The sequence below is a fragment of the Musa acuminata genome, chromosome BXJ1-6 (assembly GCF_036884655.1).
Source record: "Musa acuminata AAA Group cultivar baxijiao chromosome BXJ1-6, Cavendish_Baxijiao_AAA, whole genome shotgun sequence".
Taxonomy (NCBI): domain Eukaryota; kingdom Viridiplantae; phylum Streptophyta; class Magnoliopsida; order Zingiberales; family Musaceae; genus Musa; species Musa acuminata.
In genome coordinates, this window is record NC_088332.1 from 11,382,509 (window position 1) to 11,401,413 (window position 18,905).

At 43.9% G+C, this 18,905-nt stretch overlaps 5 protein-coding genes across 6 annotated transcripts; 2 read left to right on the top strand and 3 right to left on the bottom strand.

Moving 5' to 3' along the window:
* Nucleotides 1-41: 41 nt before the first annotated feature.
* LOC135676248 (uncharacterized) lies at nucleotides 42-1,824 on the bottom strand. The gene is made up of 3 exons (XM_065187205.1): nucleotides 962-1,824; nucleotides 563-607; nucleotides 42-479 (listed from the first exon to the last, which is right to left on the bottom strand). Exons 1-3 carry the CDS (start codon nucleotides 1,782-1,784, stop codon nucleotides 355-357), a joined length of 993 nt encoding a protein of 330 aa, XP_065043277.1. The 5' UTR covers nucleotides 1,785-1,824; the 3' UTR covers nucleotides 42-354.
* A 657-nt stretch (nucleotides 1,825-2,481) lies between these two features.
* On the top strand, nucleotides 2,482-4,510 carry LOC135676247 (uncharacterized). Its single transcript, XM_065187203.1, has 4 exons — nucleotides 2,482-2,905; nucleotides 2,996-3,582; nucleotides 3,663-4,178; nucleotides 4,280-4,510. The coding sequence occupies exons 1-4, from the start codon at nucleotides 2,671-2,673 to the stop codon at nucleotides 4,403-4,405; spliced, it is 1,464 nt and encodes a 487-aa protein (XP_065043275.1). The 5' UTR covers nucleotides 2,482-2,670; the 3' UTR covers nucleotides 4,406-4,510.
* A 63-nt stretch (nucleotides 4,511-4,573) lies between these two features.
* Nucleotides 4,574-8,572, bottom strand: LOC135676249 (uncharacterized). Of its 2 annotated transcripts, XR_010514213.1 has the most exons (5): nucleotides 7,751-8,572; nucleotides 7,065-7,230; nucleotides 6,083-6,428; nucleotides 5,603-5,759; nucleotides 4,574-4,852 (listed from the first exon to the last, which is right to left on the bottom strand). XR_010514213.1 is itself a non-coding variant. In XM_065187206.1 (4 exons), the coding sequence occupies exons 1-4, from the start codon at nucleotides 7,894-7,896 to the stop codon at nucleotides 5,701-5,703; spliced, it is 717 nt and encodes a 238-aa protein (XP_065043278.1). In that variant the 5' UTR covers nucleotides 7,897-8,572; the 3' UTR covers nucleotides 4,574-5,700. The 2 variants fall into 2 exon arrangements, 1 of the variants encoding a protein (XP_065043278.1); XM_065187206.1 differs by having other exon boundaries at nucleotides 4,574-5,759.
* Nucleotides 8,573-12,116: 3,544 nt separating this feature from the next.
* On the top strand, nucleotides 12,117-13,594 carry LOC103988385 (mitogen-activated protein kinase kinase kinase 18-like). Its single transcript, XM_009406921.3, has one exon. The coding sequence runs from the start codon at nucleotides 12,236-12,238 to the stop codon at nucleotides 13,592-13,594; it is 1,359 nt and encodes a 452-aa protein (XP_009405196.2). The 5' UTR covers nucleotides 12,117-12,235.
* Nucleotides 13,595-13,848: 254 nt separating this feature from the next.
* LOC135677433 (zingipain-1-like) lies at nucleotides 13,849-14,959 on the bottom strand. The gene is made up of 2 exons (XM_065189789.1): nucleotides 14,542-14,959; nucleotides 13,849-14,429 (listed from the first exon to the last, which is right to left on the bottom strand). The coding sequence occupies exons 1-2, from the start codon at nucleotides 14,957-14,959 to the stop codon at nucleotides 13,849-13,851; spliced, it is 999 nt and encodes a 332-aa protein (XP_065045861.1).
* Nucleotides 14,960-18,905: the final 3,946 nt, after the last annotated feature.

Here is an 18,905-nt window from a genome sequence, read left to right on the forward strand (position 1 = left end):
TTTTTATTAATAAAAATATATGAATAATTTCAATTCAAATTTTATCAATATGTCACTTATATCATATATATTTTTTATTTCGGAATTTGAGTAGCAGTCCAACTAATGATGGCTAATATACATGATAATTGTACACCACTGTAACTCGGGTCAAATATATTGTGCCATCGGACTGTTTTAATATTTATCAAAATATAATTAATTATTCGTACACACGAGTAGTCCCAACGCTTAATACCCAAATTCATCTTCAGATCAAGCATGATATGTTGACGTAAAACAAGAAAAATATGTCTAATACATGTAGGAAAAGAAGATCTCCACGACAAAAAAAGAAAAAAAAAAAAAAGGAATCTAAAATAGACGATTCTCATTGCTTTGGACCCCACAAGTCACCACGCTATTTTTCCTTATTTTTCTTAGATACCAGACGAGAGCTCCGATCCCGACTGCACCCGCCACCGAAACAGTGGCCGTCCCTGAGAAGAAGACGATGCTTCTCGTTACACGCAGAAGAAGTCTTCCAAATGCAAAACATCCATACTGATAAACCGATCCTTACCTGCAATGACTGCAGCTGATGCTCGACGCCCTCTGTACGTGCCATCTACCGTGCAACACACAGATTCAATTAGCAAATAAATGCTTTTAACTGTGCTAAAGAAAAGAGTCCGAACGTAACAGATGAAGGGTTGCAACGTTCGTGATTTGTTCAGAGGATGCTATGTCATTTGATCAACGTTTTGGAAATTCGAGCTAAAACACATATGAGAGAACGGAAAAAAGCGATGCTACGGAGATGCTTTACTGGGCGAAGAAGCCACCATAATAAAGCGCTTTATGTCTTCCTTTATTTTACTTCCTTTTTAGATTCTTAATGCAACTATATATCTCTGCAAAAGCTAAAAGTTACCCTGCAATTAGCTAGAAGAACTACTTAATTAATTACGTGCAAAGTTACCTGTGCAGTAGGTGGTGGCGTTGCCTTCGTCGCAGAGACAGAGGAAGCTCCTCGACTGCGTCTCGAACCCGCAGGTTCCCCCGCCCCGCCTGACGTCCTCGCACTGAAGGCACCTCGTCGTCACCGGGATCTCGAAGTCCACCCGAATGCCGTACTCCGGGACCTGGTCGTACGGCGGGAAGTTGGCGCCCACCGTCCTCCAGTACACGCTCGCGTACGTGGAGCAGTGCTGCAGCAGGAGCCTCAGCGACTCCGACGCCTTGGGGTAGTAGGAGCAGCAGCTAGTCCGCCGGTCCGCCAGCGCGTCGGGACACTCGGGCGGGTTGCGGCACAGGTACGCGGCGCTGTCGCAGGCCGAGTCGCAGCGGTCGGGGAAGCGCTCGCAGAACGCGGGCTTGGGCTCCACGATGACGGACTCGCCGCTGCAGTTGAAGAAGAGGTAGTCGTTCTTGGACGAGAGCGAGAAGCGGGTGCTGGTGTCGAGGCTGAAGGGGTTGGCCGCGCGCCGGAGCACGGCGTCGTCGGTGCCGGAGGAGCGGCAGCTCCACATGGACGGGTCGTTGACGACGAGGTGGGGGTCGGTGTAGTCGACGGCGGCGACGGGGTACGTCCCCGAGGGTGTGCGGAGGAATAGGCGGGAGGAGTTGGCGCAGATGAGCATGTTGCGGTAGTAGGGGCTGCCGCAGCCGTCGTCGATGCCGAGGGGGTAGCGGATGGGGATGGCGCCGCAGGACGTACGGCAGAGACTGGACTGTGCCAAGGTGTGGGTATCGATCGAAAGGAAAACGATGACGGCGACGAGGAGCGGGGAGAGGAAGTCCATTGTGGACGATGAGAAGGGAAGACGAGGCGTTGCAGTGGTGTGTCATGGTCGGAAGGAGGTGTTAAGAGGCAAAGGTGGAGGATAAAGAGCGCTTCTGAAGGTTCTCTGTCGATGCACTTTGCTTTCTTTTCTTGCTTTCGTTGTTGTACGTTCTGCTTTCGGTTCCTTATATATATATGTATACATATATATATATGTATACATATATATATATGTATACATATATATATATATGTATACATATATATGTACTATATATGTATTATATATATATATATGTATTATATATATATATATATGTATTATATAGATATATGTATTATATTTATATATGTATTATGTATATATGCATTATATATATATATGTATTATATAGATATATGTATTATATTTATATATGTATTATATATATATAATTGGAGAAGAAAATTAATCATATAAATTGCTGTAATAATTTGGGAATGGATAAATATCATTATCCGTTGAAGATAGTAAATCAACAAAATTCAATATAATCAGATCTAATCAATCTACTGTATATACAAATTGCTGTACTAATTTGGAAATGGATAAATATCATCTAAAAGCAGATTTAGAAGATACTAAATCAGCAAATTTTATATTAGAAGATCTATTTAATCACATCTCATCCAATCATATACGATCAACGAAATCAAGAGTAACAACACAATCGATTCCGCGAGCTCTTCTCAACGAAAGAGGGGAAGAAAAACCTCTGGACGAGCCCCCTTATTTACACGGCAAGAGAACACTCTGTGAAGCATCATCTCTTGGACGCAAAGCAAATCCCGTTGCCACATTCTCACCTGCTTTCCTTTCTCCTCACTCTGAACACAATAGCCATCCTTGCTTGTTGTTGGCTTCCATGGGGACTTCCGCTGGGCTCCGTTCTCGCGGGGCACTCTTTGTGGTCGCCTGTTGTTGTCTTCTCTCTTTGGTATGCAGCGGAGGCAACCCAAAGACCAGATCGGCAGTGGGAGACCCTGGGATGAAAAGAGACGGACTAAGGGTGGCTTTGGAGGCCTGGAACTTCTGCAATGAGGTCGGAGAAGAAGCCCCCGGCATGGGCAGCCCCCGCCTCGCTGACTGCTTCGACATCGGTCTGTATCACTCTTTCTTTTAATGGGCGACATTCTTCGCCTGCGTCCCGACAAGTCACAGTTTGAGTGATTGCCGGATTTGTGTTGCAGTAAACAAGACGGAGGTGGGGCACAAGGTAGCCGACAAGGACAACAGGCTCGGCTTCGGCGATGATATCCCGGAAGTGCCACCGAAAAGCCTCAAGAACGTCGACCTCTATGCCGTCCAGAAGGAGCTCTACTTGGGGAAGAAGTGCGAGGTCGCTGATGACAAGACGCCCTGGCAGTTTTGGATGATCATGCTCAAGAACGGGAATCTGGACACTTCCGCCGCCCTGTGCCCCAAGGACGGCAACAAGGTCGGCCCGTTTCCGCCGGAGTCGAGGTTCCCCTGCTTCGGTAAGGGGTGCATGAACCAGCCACTGGTGTTCCACGACAGTACCATCTTGAACGGCACCAAGCTTTCAGGGAGGTTCTACGGCACTTACGATCTCGATGGTGATATCGGCGAGGAAGTTGACAACGCCTCCTACTTCTCGGTGTCATGGGAGAAGGAGCTGGGGAAGGGTGGTTGGTCCTTCCACCATGTCCTCAAGACCACTAAGTCGTACCCCTGGCTCATGCTCTACCTGAGGTCCGACGCCACGAGGGGCTTCTCTGGCGGATACCACTATGAAACCAGAGGGATGACCACAATAGTAAGCCACTCAATTCCTCTCTCTCTCTTTGTCTACCTTCCCTTGCAGAGACAACATCGAGAGTCTCATTTGCGATGCAGATCCCGGAATCGCCCAACTTCAAGGTGAGGTTGACGCTGGACATCAAAAGAGGCGGAGGTTCGGCGAGCCAGTTCTACTTGATGGACATGGGCAGCTGCTGGAAGAACAACGGCGATCCCTGCGACGGGGACGTGACGAGCGACGTCACCCGGTACAGCGAGATGATACTGAATCCCCAAACCGAGAAGTGGTGCCGGGCGGACAGCCTCCATGAGTGCCCCCCTTACCACACCTTACCCAACGGGACTCGGATTCACCGGACTGACACTGCCAACTTCCCCTACGATGCCTATCATGTGTACTGCTCCCCAGGGAACGCCCTGAATCCGGAGAAGCCCTACAGGTCCTGCGACCCTTACAGCAACCCCCAGCCGCAGGAGATCCTTCAGATCCTGCCTCATGCGGCGTGGGCGGAGTACGGGTACCCAACGAAGCCGGGCGAGGGTTGGGTTGGTGATCCCAGGACCTGGGAGCTCGATGTGGGAAGGCTGTCCCAGTCTCTCTACTTCTATCAGGTTATGCCGTCTCTCTCTCTCTCTCTCTCCTCTCTCTCTCTCTCTCTCTCTGTGTTTGCTAACCTTCATTCACGATGACTGATACTGGGCATTGTAAGTAGGACCCTAACACAACCGCAGCGAAGAGGAAGTGGACTTCGCTCGATGTTGGCACGGAGATCTACAAGAGTGATGATGCTGCCGCTGAGTGGATTCTGAGCGACTTTGACATCATTGTTCCTCAGTGACATCATTGTCACTGCATCTTAGACGTTGCTGTTTCATAGACATTGATGTTGTCTCTTCAATAATAGACTCTTCATCGGACCAATTTCATGGACGTTGATGTTGTCTCTCTTTATTCCAATTTCATAGTACAGGAACATATCCAGCTTTGAATAATCAAAAAGAAAAGATGTCATCGTTAAGGATTAATAATAAGCGTTTATTAGAACAGATTCCATAATCTAACTTATCCAAAATCGTCTCTATTTGGAACAAGAGATATTGGAACTCTAACCAGTTCAAAGAATGGTAAAGACACATGGGAACTCTTAGCGAGTTCAAAGAATGGTATAGGGTGGAAAACCGAGCAAGTAGAAGAACCAAAATAATCCTGGCTGGAGGTAACTCCCAAACGAATAACCTCCTTGAGAAGGTTGTCCAGTGAAGATGCATCATTGCTATATACGATCCTGCACATACAAAAAGAGAAGCTCATGATCAAGATAAAGGAGGTGGTGTTCTCTGAACTTTACAGCTAGGAAGTTTTAGACAGTACAAAGGCAATAGAGGACCACTTTGGAGAATAAATATTTAGAGACACAGTAGATGCGGACAGAAGTTAGTATCATTGGCATGTGACTGATGAATTCAGCATTGCTTTCTATTGCTAGTTTCTGTTTGTGGGTCCTGATAGTCAGCAAGAGGGATGGATTAAATGAGGAGGATTTCTATCAAAGGGATGAAGAAATGAAAATTTTCTGGTCTATGGGTAATTTTCTTGAAGAAAGTATATGCTTCAACCCAAGGGCAAAGTAAATCTTTTTAAATGGTGGTGAACGAACTGTGTAAGCCAAAGAAAACCTTAAAAAAGAAAAATTAGCTTGCCTGTGTGGTGAATAGACTGAAAGAGAAACCCCAAATGAGTTCCCAATTATTTTTGAATTTCAAGATAATTATATGAAGACACATATAAGTAATTAGATTTATCTGAAAAGTAATAATTTTATCTAAAGGCTTAACATAGAACAGATTCCTGAACTATCAAATCTTTGTTACCTATAACAGTAAAACAAAGAGGGAAACACAAAATAGAAGCATGAGTAGATTATGTGCTAAACTTGTTAAGTCTGATGCTATATGTCACCTCTCCTTGGAAAATTATGTGTAGATTATCATAGAGAAACTTGAAATTTCAAGCAGAAATAGACTGCCTGACATACCTGATCTGAATACAAGTTGTAAAGAATAAAAACGCCCTTGAAACTGGTTCAGGTGTTTCCGGCTAGAAGAGGATCGTAGTCATAAGTTTCATCAGCTTTTACAAACCTGTCATAAGTTCTAGCTTTACGTGAAGCATACCTAATTTGTTTCCTGAACCTGGAAATCTCATGCATGATATACAGGTTAGAGATCCAAAGCCAAATTCCATGAGCAGAAATCATTAACATGTAAATAAGATATTTCAGCTGAAACATGCAAAACATGCTTCTGAAATAACATCTTATTTGATTCTTTATCATATATAACATCCCTAAAAACTTAAAGCATGCAAAAGCTTAGTAAGTTTAAATTTCGAGTCTTATCGTGTCAGTTTCATCTAGCAGAGGTTGGGTTTGACTTGGAGCTCAATAAATTTCAGAAGGCATAATAAAATGCATTTCAGCATTGAGCATTAAATTGTACCAAAAGAAACCACTTACAGTGACTTTTCTTTTTCTCATTGTATCTCATTTTCGCTTCATTCCTCGCCTGTGGGCGTCCAGGTTCGAGATTGGAATCCCATGTTGACTCACCTGTGAGGAACGTTGGTGATACCCCACGGTCCTGGTAATCAGCCGCACTACTTTCTCCAGTCAAGTTTGAAAGAGAAAGAGAAACAGTTGGGCAGACGTTTCCAGTGTGGAAAATGAAGTTGCCACTTCTGTTATTATCGACATTTATAAATGATGGATCTGCATTGCTGCTCCCTATCTGCCCAGCATTGGTTGGCTGAAACATGTCAGATGACTGAAGAGCCATGCAATCTTGTTGTACTGAAGATGAGATCTGTAGCCAGTATATAACATTGATCATAAGAAATAGATCAAAACATTGTCTACTATATAATTTGTACATGAATAAAGGAAATCTGTGGCCGTTAGAAGATTCATAAATAGAAGTATTCTATCTCAAAGTATGAAGTTCTAATGTAAACAAGAGAAGTTGCAGATTGCACCTGCTTCAAAGTGGCTGTTGCCTCAAAACTAGAAACAAACTATATACATTATGATTAACACCGTTCCAATTTACTATATTCTCTGTAAGAAATTTGTTAGTTGAAGAAAATACAGAGGTGGGATAACATAGCAGAAAGTTCGGACTCTTACATCCAAACCCATAACTATGTAATACTGAAGCTATCAGATACAGAGCACTTCCATCCGTTCTGATGCATGTTTCATTAATTCTGCAGACCTAATGAAATAAGCAAGAAAAAACAACCAATTGTTCTGCTGAAGCAAAATTAAGAAAAACTGACAAGTAATTCAAAAAAAATTGAAAGCAAATGAGTTGTAGTGACATATTACTAAAGCAGAGATTCTAATGTCTGAATTAGAAGAAAAGCAAAAAAGAAAAATATAAAAAAGAGCCCAATCTTAACCAACAAGTAGAGCTGATATAAAGTTAGAAAAAAGAGGAAACCTCTAATGTGCTCTTGATTCTGCAACAGACAAATTCTTCCCCATGACAAAGCCATCTAATTCTGTATCCAGAAATGGAAGTTAAAGCCAGCGATGCCAGTGCTAAAACCTTGACAAAGCTCGCCGTCATAACATATCCCAAGATCGCTGAGAGCTGGAAATCCCATCTGTCATCACATTGTATAAATGTTATAGTACAACAGACTTACATTTCAGATTTCAGAGTATATTCTCCTCAAAAAATATTATACAACATGAAGAAAATCTAAATACTGAGCATGCCCAATCATCTTGTAATAACATCATGACATTCCGGATTAACAACATAGGCTCAATGCACAAATAAATATATGTGTTTGCTCCACTTTCAAAGAGATAGACAAGGATGACATAATAGCAAGTATTGTGAATAAAAGTTTCCTATCGACTGGACGATATTCTTGGAATCACTAAAAACAAGGTGGAAAAGAAATACTGGTATTTGATCTGAGACTTTCAAGTAAAGGAATGGCCATCATATTGAGTGTGTCAAAATAGCCAATGCAAACATTAATTAGTCAAATTAGAAATTAAATGTTTGTAGAATAGAAATTTGCACCTTTTATTTACCAAGACAGAGAACCACAATTGGTACTACAAAATGAGATGATGTAATGCGCTTGCTGAGAAAGTCAATAGAAAGATAACCTTGGGCAGATTGCATTCCCTGTGAAAGAAACCCTGTTGCTCTGGTCCACAGGGAGGCACCGAATTGGATTCAGGTGGTGCCATCGACGGAGAAGAAGCAACGGCCACCCACGGATCAAATTTCGCGACCGAGTTCGCGTGCCCATCCAACATGCCCGAGCTCACAGCCTGCCCGGCGCCCCAGCAGTTACTCGCACAATTCTGGTCGATGGTCATCATCGCCATCTTATCCAAGCCGCCTTCCTGAGGAGGAGTGTTGTTCGAGAGGCCCAGCAGCGAGGACCACATTGCGGAGAGCTCGGGTGGGGCGGGGCAACCGGAGTAGAAGCTCAGGGGGCGGTGGCGATGGCCGGGGCCGCAACCGCCGGCGTCGGTCCGGCCCGGTAGCAGGACTGGCAGAGGGAGTGGCGGTCGTCGAGGCATCCGACGGCAGCGGGCTGGGTGAGGCAACGGTCGCAGATGAGGGCGCGGAGGTGGCGGTGGGAGAGGGCGTTGGCGGAGTGGATGAAGGCGTCACAGGGGAGGCAGAGGCGGGCGGCGTCAGACTTGCAGTAGACGAGGCCACGCTGGGCACCTCACAGCTCGCACAACGGCTCCATGGCCGGCCAAACAGAATCCCTCCGCAAAGCCTAGGAAGAGGAGAGCATGCGGGAAGGAGGTGAAGTAGGTGGGTATGATGGGAGAAGGGGAGAAAACGGAAAGACCATCGGAGCAATTGGCTAGGGCAGGGAAGCCGGGTGGAGCGGTGGGAAGAAGAATGGAGCGACCGAGGGGCGGTTTGTTGGGGAAGGCCTTCGCGGGAAGAGCGGGGGAGGAGGGAGCGTGGAGGCGGAGCAAATGGCCAACAAACCGACCTTACCGGGATATTTACCATCTTCCGAGACTCAACTCGGCCGCTCCATTTGCTTGCGTGGCACGTGCTGATGTGTTCGAAGATATTTGTTATACGGTCCGGAAGATAGTTTACCCTCTCCCCTGGCAAAGGAACGTCGCCTGGGCCCCGATGGATTTCCCACAATCTATGCACTTCTTCTCCTGGGTTTAACCCGGCCGGGTCGCCAAATGCGGTGGACACGTTTCTCCGGCCTGGTTTTGTCCCTAACCGGGCCGTTTATTGGGCCATCACTTTTCTGTTAGTCATTTAAAATTCAAATTAAACATCATGCCGCTTGGAATTTATCATACCATATCAAAATAAGGTTTTGAAGAATTTCTATAATTAAACTTACAATCATAATATTCACAAAACATCATCATAAAAAATATATATATATGACTATCATTTTTGTGGGTCATTATTATGGGCGTGCACATGGAGGATTTCTGGGTCAAAACCTACGAGTGTTAAAATGGAATTAGAAAACCAAATCAAAACTAATTAATAATTAGTTTATTTTAAAAAAAATTTCAATTTATAGTCACTCTTCTTTGATTTGATTAATTTATTCGAATTGAATTGAATCAATTTTAATTTAAAAAGTATTAGTCTATTTAAATTTATCATCTTAAGTGATTCAAATTGATTAATTAATTTAATTTAATCGAATCGATTTTATTTAATATATATTATTTAAAATTATAAATCGATTAATCAATGTTGTGGGGAATGTATCGTCAATTGTTAACTGGTCAGGTTCGGTCTAGACCCGAAGGTGTAAGGTCATCTGAGGTGGATCCGCATGAACATTTTGTGAAGTAATTGAGGGGGTACCAAGGCATCCGAGGTAGATTCGAGGATCTGATGTGGTCCCAAAGTCAAACCGAGGTGGGGGTTTGGCTCCTTGTTGGGTTCTTGCATGAAGTCAGTGTCATGTGAGAGCTTTCTGATCCAACCCCTCCAACTCTCAAGTTAGCTTTTGGGATAGAATTACTTGGGCTAGCGCGGGGGGTTGGTTTTTATACTTGTCTAGTCGAAAAAATCACATGTAATAATCATAATGCCTTCTTTTTAACATTTTGTCTATATGATCGATAGGCTTGTAACGATCGTAATGTCTTTCATTGACGTTTTATTCATGAGGACGATAGACTTGTAACGATTGTAAAGCCTTTCCCATGGTGTCTTGTCCACGGGGATGACATATCCGAATGACCTTTTATGATATGTCGCCTATGGGAGGGGGGATCCGAAAGGATGCCCATAGATGACTATCCACATAAGTCGATTGGGCCAGCCCGAATGGCTTCCATGTTGCTGCTTATGGCAGGTGACTCGATCCTTGTCTTTTACATTGGTGCTTTTGTAGCGATCAGCTAATGGGATGAGATTGGCTGCCATAATATTTCCTATGAACTGGTTAATGAATCTGGATTATCAATTTTGAATTATTTCTTATTTGTATCTTTCTTATCTTAATCAAAAGCTCTCAATGATTTAGTCAAAATTGGTATGAACACCCCTTTCAAAACCGCATGCAAGCGTCGACAATATGTCTCTATCGCACTAGTGTACAAAATCGACAGCCCATGGTGAGGGCCAACATCCAACTAAATGGAGGTGACGTCCTACGTTTCTATGCCGATGGGTGGTTGAGCGAGCCAAAAGGAAAACGTGTTGGATCTAAGAGCGTGGCGAAGCTGTGGTCTCTTTTCCCTCGTGTTGACTGTTGTGGGGGCTCACTCAAAATGAGAGGAGAGAGAGGAAGGAGATGATTGGCTCGAGAGCGATAAGCTGCTCCTTGCCTTTGAGTCATCGTTTAAGTTCAGCATGCATTTGTGATTGGTGTTGCAGATCAAATGAAAGAATGTCCGTGCAAAGAACCCATGCAGGGGAAGGGGAAGTCAATGCAGAACAACTGTCAGACCTTGGAAAGTTGCAATTGACTAATGCCTAGAATTATCCTTCATCATTATCAAAGGTTCCTAAGTCGAGATGAAACGATTAGTAGCACAATGTGTTGTTGCTTTGATGATGTTGTCGTGGAGTTATCATGATTTGATTTGGTATCGAAAGCACAAGCTTGTCCGAAGGGCCCATAAGGGGTCACGAGAGGATGCTGGAGCGGGGAGCAAATCCGATTGATATGATTCCAAGGTGCGTCTTAGTTTCGTCGAGGTCCTTACACAAATGGTTAGCATTGGGGGATGTTATTGACCTGACCTCTTTGATGGTAAAATTAGTTAGGAGGTAAAAATAATAGAGATGTTTACCCCTTTAGGCTTTGGAGCTAGTTTTTATACCTAAGTGGTCGATGGAGTGTGACTAGCGGCTAGTCAGGGAGCTCTTTACGTTGTTCAAGGACTTATCTATGTCAAGGGTTGGTGAGCATGCCTCTTCAAGGGCAATGTCAGGAAAGGATGATCGCAAGAGCATCGTATGTAAGGGCTAGAGCATGTTTGAGACAAGCAAGGGAAGATCCCCTGTGTTAAGAGTTCGAAAAGAGAAAAAAAGAGAACTGAGCCATGTCGTCTAGGATTAAAAAATCCTATGTAGTTGAGCATGATAGTCTTCCTGAAAGATTGCTTGTGACAAGTGACCCATAAAAGAGAATCGAGAGAATGAGCCTTGTTGTCGGTGAATAATGCACCTTGTCATTGGCTCGTGTGACCCTTCCGGAGATGGAGGTGAACAAGGGTTTTAGGATCATGCTCTTGTTGATGGTTGTAGGTGAGGGGGCATCGGTTCTTCCGCACATGTTATTTCTCAAGTTATAATCCACGGTTGGGTGTCAATCGTATAATATTGATGTCATTATTTTCTATTACAATGTTTTACATGTCACCTGCGATCTTTTGGAGAAACGATTAGCTTTCGAAGAAAGTGTTGTTCTATGACGTGCTAAATCGAGATTTCGTTCCTACTCCATTTATTTCCTTCCCCCTGGACGAAAGGAAGCGCATGGAAGAAGCCACGTACGTAAAGTTCACAGCTTTCGCTCCGCAGTCGACGCTGCTTTCCGCAATGAATACCACCGCCCACCAACCTCGCCCACCCATCATTGCAACTCGCCCGGTCCCCATCGCGAGCACGTGGTGTGCTCGATCAAGTCGACAAGCAATAGTTTCGATGGATCACGATCAATGCGTCAAATCCAATTCTGACGTTATGGCTGACGCAGCGGTGGGAGATGTGCTGGCGTAACGCAACCTCAGAATCGAAGCATGTGGTTAGGGGGAAAAGTGGCAGAGAGATAGGGAGGAGAAACGATCTTAAGCACTGTTCGGCGTGCAGTCAAGACGGCTCACACCGTCCTCTCCGTGTCACAACAAGAAATAGTGTCTCGTGGTTGGAGTGTTGTCGTCGTCGGCCTGACGTTGGATGAGGTTTGCGAAACACGGTGCGGGTGACCTCATCCCCCATGCGTTACTCCCTCGTTGTTAGGTGGTACGCCTCTTGGCTCATCCGAGGAGGACCTCTCTGCGTTCGACACTTGCGTAAGAAAGCTCACACTCAACCGAGTCTCAATCGCGCTGCTATATATGTTACGACACTGCCAAAACTAGCCAGTCGTACAACATTAATCTCTCGTTTATCCACCTCGCCGAATGGAAATCGGTGGGTGGCGACGAGGCCGTGTCATCGGCCGTGGCTCCTCCGCCACCGTCTCGCTCGCCACAGCTTTGGACTCCGGAGCGGTTTTCGCGGTCAAGTGCGCGGAGCTCGGTCGCTCTGCCATCCTGCAGCGGGAGCAGAGGATCCTGTCTTCCCTCCGTTCTCCTTACGTTGTATCTTGCCTCGGGTTCGACATCAGCTCACACGGGTCTACCGGCGGTCTCTACTATAATCTCTTCCTGGAGTATGCTCCGAGGGGCTCGCTGTCGGACGAGATCGGGAAGCAGGGAGGTCGGCTCGATGAGGCCGCGATTCGATGCTACAGCTGTGAGATCCTGAGAGGGTTGGTGTATCTTCACTCGCAAGGAGTCGTCCACTGCGACGTCAAAGGCCGGAACGTCCTGGTTGGGACCGACGGGCACGCCAAGATTGCCGACTTGGGGTGCGCGCGCTTGATTGCTCAGGAGGATGAAGAGGGGTTGAGGGGCACGCCCATGTTCATGGCTCCGGAGGTCGCCCGCGGAGAAGAGCAGGGTCCCCCGGCCGACGTGTGGGCGCTGGGCTGCACTATCATTGAGATGGCCACCGGTGGCCCCGCTTGGCCGGGCGTCTCCGATCCCATCGCCGCGATTCATCGAGTTGCATTCTCCCCGGACGTGCCGGCTTTTCCGAGCTGGCTCTCTGGGGAGGGAAAGGACTTCTTGAGCAAGTGCTTGAAGAGGGATCCCAGGGAGCGGTGGACGGCGGAGCAGCTCCTCCAGCATGAATTCGTGGCTTCTTCGTCCATAACTTCTCCGTCGAAGTCAGATACAGATCGCCGCTGCGTCTCCCCGAAGAGCACGCTCGACCTGGCATTCTGGGAGTCACTGCCCGACCAAGACGAGGAACCATCCCAACACCCATTCTGTGATCCGTCGGCAAGAATCCAACAGCTTGTCAGCAGCAGCAGCCCTACTTGGACATGGGACGACAACTGGGTGGCGGTCAGAAGCACCGACAAGGAACGCGGTGCCGCACCAAGTTGTCCTGCCACCGAGAGCAGCAGCAGAGACGAATCACTCAATAGCATCATGCTAAACGGTAATTGTGTAATCAATAGCCATAGTGATTGTTATAGTACAAGCTTTGCACAAGTAGCAGAGGAAGAAATGCAGCAGTTTGTGACCTGCAAACCAGAGGTTATGTCTTCCAAAATTGGTTATGTTACAGTAAACTATGGGCAGAATGTCCGATTCAAGATTTCCTATTGGATCTGTTCAATCGATCTTTATCTTTTTCGCTTTCTCTCTCTTAACGTCTTCATTCCTCTCTGCTCGAATGCATCAAGAATCCTGGCTCTTAAACAGAGCTAGTAGCTCTGTTCTAGTCGACATGGGTGTCACTCGAAGCTTCCATGTGTCGTGAAAGGACACAGGAGCTCAATTAAACGGGTAATTAACTTACCCTAAATTAAAATCTAACATATATTACATACAAGAAGAAAAGGAATAAAATTTAAGTACCATTCACAACAAACATAAATTTGGTACAAAGACAAATGAAAAGATGGTGCAACAGTGGTTGCGAAGATGGAAGCATGAGCTAAGATGCCCAATTCAGGGCTTGATTAGATGATGGGATAAGAAGCCCTAATGGCAAGACCACACAGTCCTTCCTTTTCAGCGACGTCCTTCTTGAGAAGAATGTAGCCGTCATCACCCCACAACGTGCCCCATGAATTCTTAGCTATCCAATACGCAGCCCCATTCTTATCTGTTCCATAACCCACGAGAGTGACTTCATGATTGAGGTTGGTCCCACAAGGCCCGTCGAAGATGCCACCTGTGTAGAACTGGAACTCGTGGGAGTCAATGGAGACGGAAACTGGCTGGTTGGCCACTGCGTTCATGAGTAACTTCTCGTTGTTCGTGGGAACAATCTCGTAGCCGGTTATGGAGACGGCATGGTCCGATTGCTTGGGTGCGTCGCAGGCGACCCGATTAGGTTCGTACGGGTAGTTCTCTTCCGTCGTGATGCCTCCATTGGAGAAGACGTAGGAGAATGCTTGGTAATGCAGACCTCCGAGACATCCATCATCGTTGTGGTCACAAGCAAACAGTTGTTGCTCCGACAAAGATATCAGGCTCCCCCTCACGATCTTGTTGATGCCTTCTATCGATGCTACTGCAGAGAATGCCCAGCAAGATCCTGCATGTTCCATGCACCGAAACGGAGTAAACCATAGGCGATAGGGCCACGACAAGTCCTCAAAGAATTAATTGAATGGGAATGGAAGAGTTGCAGGAGGAGTCGTCCTAACCGCACGAATGTTGGTCCTTGACAGGGGTCACTGCGTCCTCATTCCGCCAATCGATGCTACTGGGAGCAATCACTTTCGCGTATCGGAAAGGGTGCAATCCAGGATAAGAGCCGGCTGATGGCCTCAGTCCTGTGGTGGTGTAGGCAGCAAGGAATTCTTCCTTGGTGAGGTCTGCGAAGCGGTTGAGGCCGACGGTGTAGCTGCGGTTCCCGGCTTGGCGGAAGGCGTTCACGAAGTCCAGGTTCCTGGTGAACACCCCAAGGCGATATGACTTCTCGGATTCGTTCGCGTACGTTCGCCCATGCTGAGCTATCCATTGCTCGAACATGTCGGTCGGACCGGTGCCGGAGACCGCTGACCAACGCAACGAGCCATAGAGAAGGAAGAAAAGCGCTGCAATCTTGAACGCGGAATCCATGCTGGTTTGATGTCGGGGAAGTGAGGTGCACGCGAGAGTCTAAATAGAGTGAACACGTTTTCGTTGCATGATATTTTAGGTAATCACCAGATTTTTTATTTTTTTGAATTAAAATTGTATAATTTTAGTTTTGCGGTTACCTAAATTCCTTGCATATATAACCCAAAAAGGAAAATTAATTCATGGTTTGAAATCTAGTTCCTATTAGAAATAAAATAAAAATAAAATATATAATTAATCAAATATTTAGTTATTTCTTTCCTTAGGGAGAATCCTCTCTTCTTTTATTTAATAATGGGTAGACCTTTCTATCATTATTAAGTTGGAACATTCCCTATCGCAACCATATTGGTTCGTTAGAGACCACCTATATTCTCTTATGGAAATGAGTTCCTAGCTGTGATATGATAAATCGAATTTGTTCCAGGTTTACCTCTAAACTTTCTAAACCCAGCCATTTTAGCTCAAATTATTGTCAAAATTAGTATCTTTTTAAACATTGACTAGGTTCTTACCTTGTCCTCATTATCATCAATTTAGCTATAATTATCCAAGGTACCTTTATATTATCCGTCTATAGAGGATCAATCTAACTGCAACCTTATCCAATTCCCAAATCCCAAATGACATGTAAAAGAAGTAAATTGATTGGTTTGAAAATAGCAATGGAAAAGTGTCGATGAAAAGTGACTAGCTTTAAAACAATTTAGTAAATACACCGTATGTAAAATAAAAAATAAAAACTTTAGAAAATAAATAAATAGTCATAAATTTACAAGCGATAGCTCATCGGGTATCGAGTATGTTTGCAAGTTTCTATAGACTTTACATGTAAACTTATGAATCCAATCAACGCTCAACGCTCAACGCTACATTTAACCCACATCTAGTCTTGTGCTATTTGGATAGTTCTGAGGTAGATAGTTGACGTTTCGCACCGCATCATAGCCTATAGAAAATAGGCTATGACCTATATAAACTAGGCTATTATGGGATAATTTCATTCATTTTGGTGAGGAAAAAAGAAAAAAATAAGGACTTTAGAAGGTGAATTGAATAGTCGTAAATCCATAAGTGACTACTCACCAAGTGTCAGGAGTGTTGGTAAATTTTAATAGGCTTAACGTACAAACTTATGAATCCAATCAACACCCAACTATTACGAACGATCATTGTATACCCACATCATCTTCAATTAGCGAACCGTTCACCATTTTTCCATGCTTGTACAAATACTTGGCAGCATGTTTTGCCTTAATTTTATGTATTTTTGCTTAAAAAATGTAAGCAAGAATAGTTTGCAACGCTGTAGTGTGATCGCTCACCATGGCCTATTTACTGCAGATCATGGTGCGATATGAAATGTTAGCCAACTCAGACCCCCTAGAACCCCTTGGGTGGCACAGAGGTGGATAAGGCTTTGGTGTAGTGTCAGATATTGATCAGTTTATATAAGTCCGTATGTTAAGTTGGTGGGGGGAACTTGCCATCATGCTTGACACCTGATGAGTAGTCGTTTGTGGTTTTGTGACTATTCATTTTGCCTTCTAAAGTCCTTATTTTCTCATTCCTCTCTTTTATCTCTTATGCACAAAGTGTTTACTAAATTGCTTGTAAAGTTATCTTCTTCATGAGATATCAAGATTTATTCATTGCTCGCCTTTAAACTAATCAACTTGCTCTTTTTATAGATCTTATGAGACCTAAGCGAGGTTGCAACTACTACTCATAAGTGCCCCGCAAGCCAATAACGTAAGTGATGGTACATGTGATATGATACGTAGTCTTTTTAGTTATTATTATTATGATATTTTTTTTCATTTTATATTGCTTGATGCATAAATATATTGTGATGTTCATGGATTTGTGCAATCTGAATCAGATCATAATGAGACCACGATAATAAGACTAATTCACCTTTAAACACAAGCCATAAATAATCTTGATCATAGATTACTCGAGAGGGATATCGAGATAATTAGATAGACTAGTGTGCTATATATCCGTCTATATGATGGAGGTGGCTGGTCTTATAACTTCTCGTATGGAAACATTAGGACTACAATATAGGTGCTTATTAGAGAATGAGTTCGTTGATTGATTCGCTCACGGAATGCTTGATGGTTGATGATACTTCATTATCAAATAGTAATTTCATCATCCTAGTAGTGTACTTGGTTCTTAGACTTAAGATACCAAGGATATCTTATATGAGTACTCCACTCTTTGATACCAAACTTATAGGTTTGAAAGTTTCAAATCTAGTATAGTCGGTCATCAAGAGTGGTGACCAACCTTACAAGGGCTATTGAGTATCGATAAAGGATTATTCGCTCTCAGTATCATGAGAGAAATATCTCGTATGTTCTTAGTAAGATAAATTATTGGTCAAGGTTATTCAGATTGAGAGAGAAAGAGTTATCCGGGTGAATCCGATTAGAGTGAGACTCGAGGAGAAACCATATGAGCCTGACAGCACTGTACCTAATATACGATCTTTGAGATATTAGATGGATAAGACACTATAGGTACATAGTAACCGAGGATATATATATCCAAAGAATTAGATTCCCTTATATCATCTAGGGATTATGGTGTAGTGACATAGTACATCCATAGTTAACAAGTCGAGTGAATTATTATGAAGATAAAAATTTATTAAATTGGAAGAAGTTATAACAGGTATGACTCACGACTAGCTCGATATTGGACCTAGAGAGTCACATACATGTGGTAGGTGTTTAAGAGATATCCGTCGGATATCTCTTAACGAATAGAGGTTCAAATAAGAGATATCCGTCGGAGCCCCATATCTTATTGGATATCCATTAAGCCCATGAATTATTGGATCATATATATAAGATTAAATAAGAGCTAATAAGAGATTATTGGATAGAGATTCACTAATTTAAGAGGCTTGGTTAGTTAGATAGAGATTCTGTGCTCAATAGGGTAGGATACATTAGGGCTAAGTTGACAAGGGACCTCTATAAATAAGAGAGAACCAAAGGGTCATAGGTTAGGCTTTTTGATTGTCGTCTCCTATTCTTCTCTCCTATTCTCTTCTTCATATAGCAGGTGTAGAGATTTGGTTAGTGATTTGAGGAGCATCTGTAAGGAAATATAGGGGTGACATCACATGCGCAGCGGAAGAACATGAAACAAAAATCCCAAATTTCTCAAAAGGTGTTCATCATCATGTAAAGATTGGTGCACAAAAACCCATGAAATTAAAAACCACGTGTGAGACTAATCATGAATGTACCTGAAGCCTCTCCAAGCTTTTATTTCGTCCTCTCTATAAGGTACACTTTGTAATTCCTCTTAGAGTACCCATCATTGCCATAGTGGAAGCATTGTCTTTTGCCTTTTATCGGGTTTTTCCTAGCAACCTTTGTTTTACCTGGTCTGCCCTTACCCTTCTTAAGGGACTTTTCTGTCTTCATTTTCTTTTTGATCTCACCAACATAGAGAACTGGCTTCTCTTTCTTGATAGTGCTCTCTGCCTCCCTCAATATATTGAGAAGCTCAGGAAGAGTCACCTCAAGCTTGTTCATTTGAAAATTCATTATGAACTAAGAAAGAAATCTAGTAGGGACTGAAGTATAAGATCCACACATAAGTTATCCTTTAGGGCCATCCCTAAACTTATGAGTTTCTCTATCTACTCAATCATCTTTAGGACATGGTTTTTAACCGGTGTCCCCTTAGTCATCCTGACCTAGAAGAGACTCTTGAATATCTAATATTATTGAGTCTTTCTCTGTTCCTCAAATAATTTATGGAAATACAAGAGAAGATCTGACATCCATTTTTCATATTGTCTTTATAACTCAAGAGTCATGGAGTCCAACATGTAACATTGAGCAAGAGTGGAGTTATCTATGTACTTCACGTAGTAAGCAATCTTATCCTCGCTTACCCTTTCCTCGAGCTTAGGCATCAC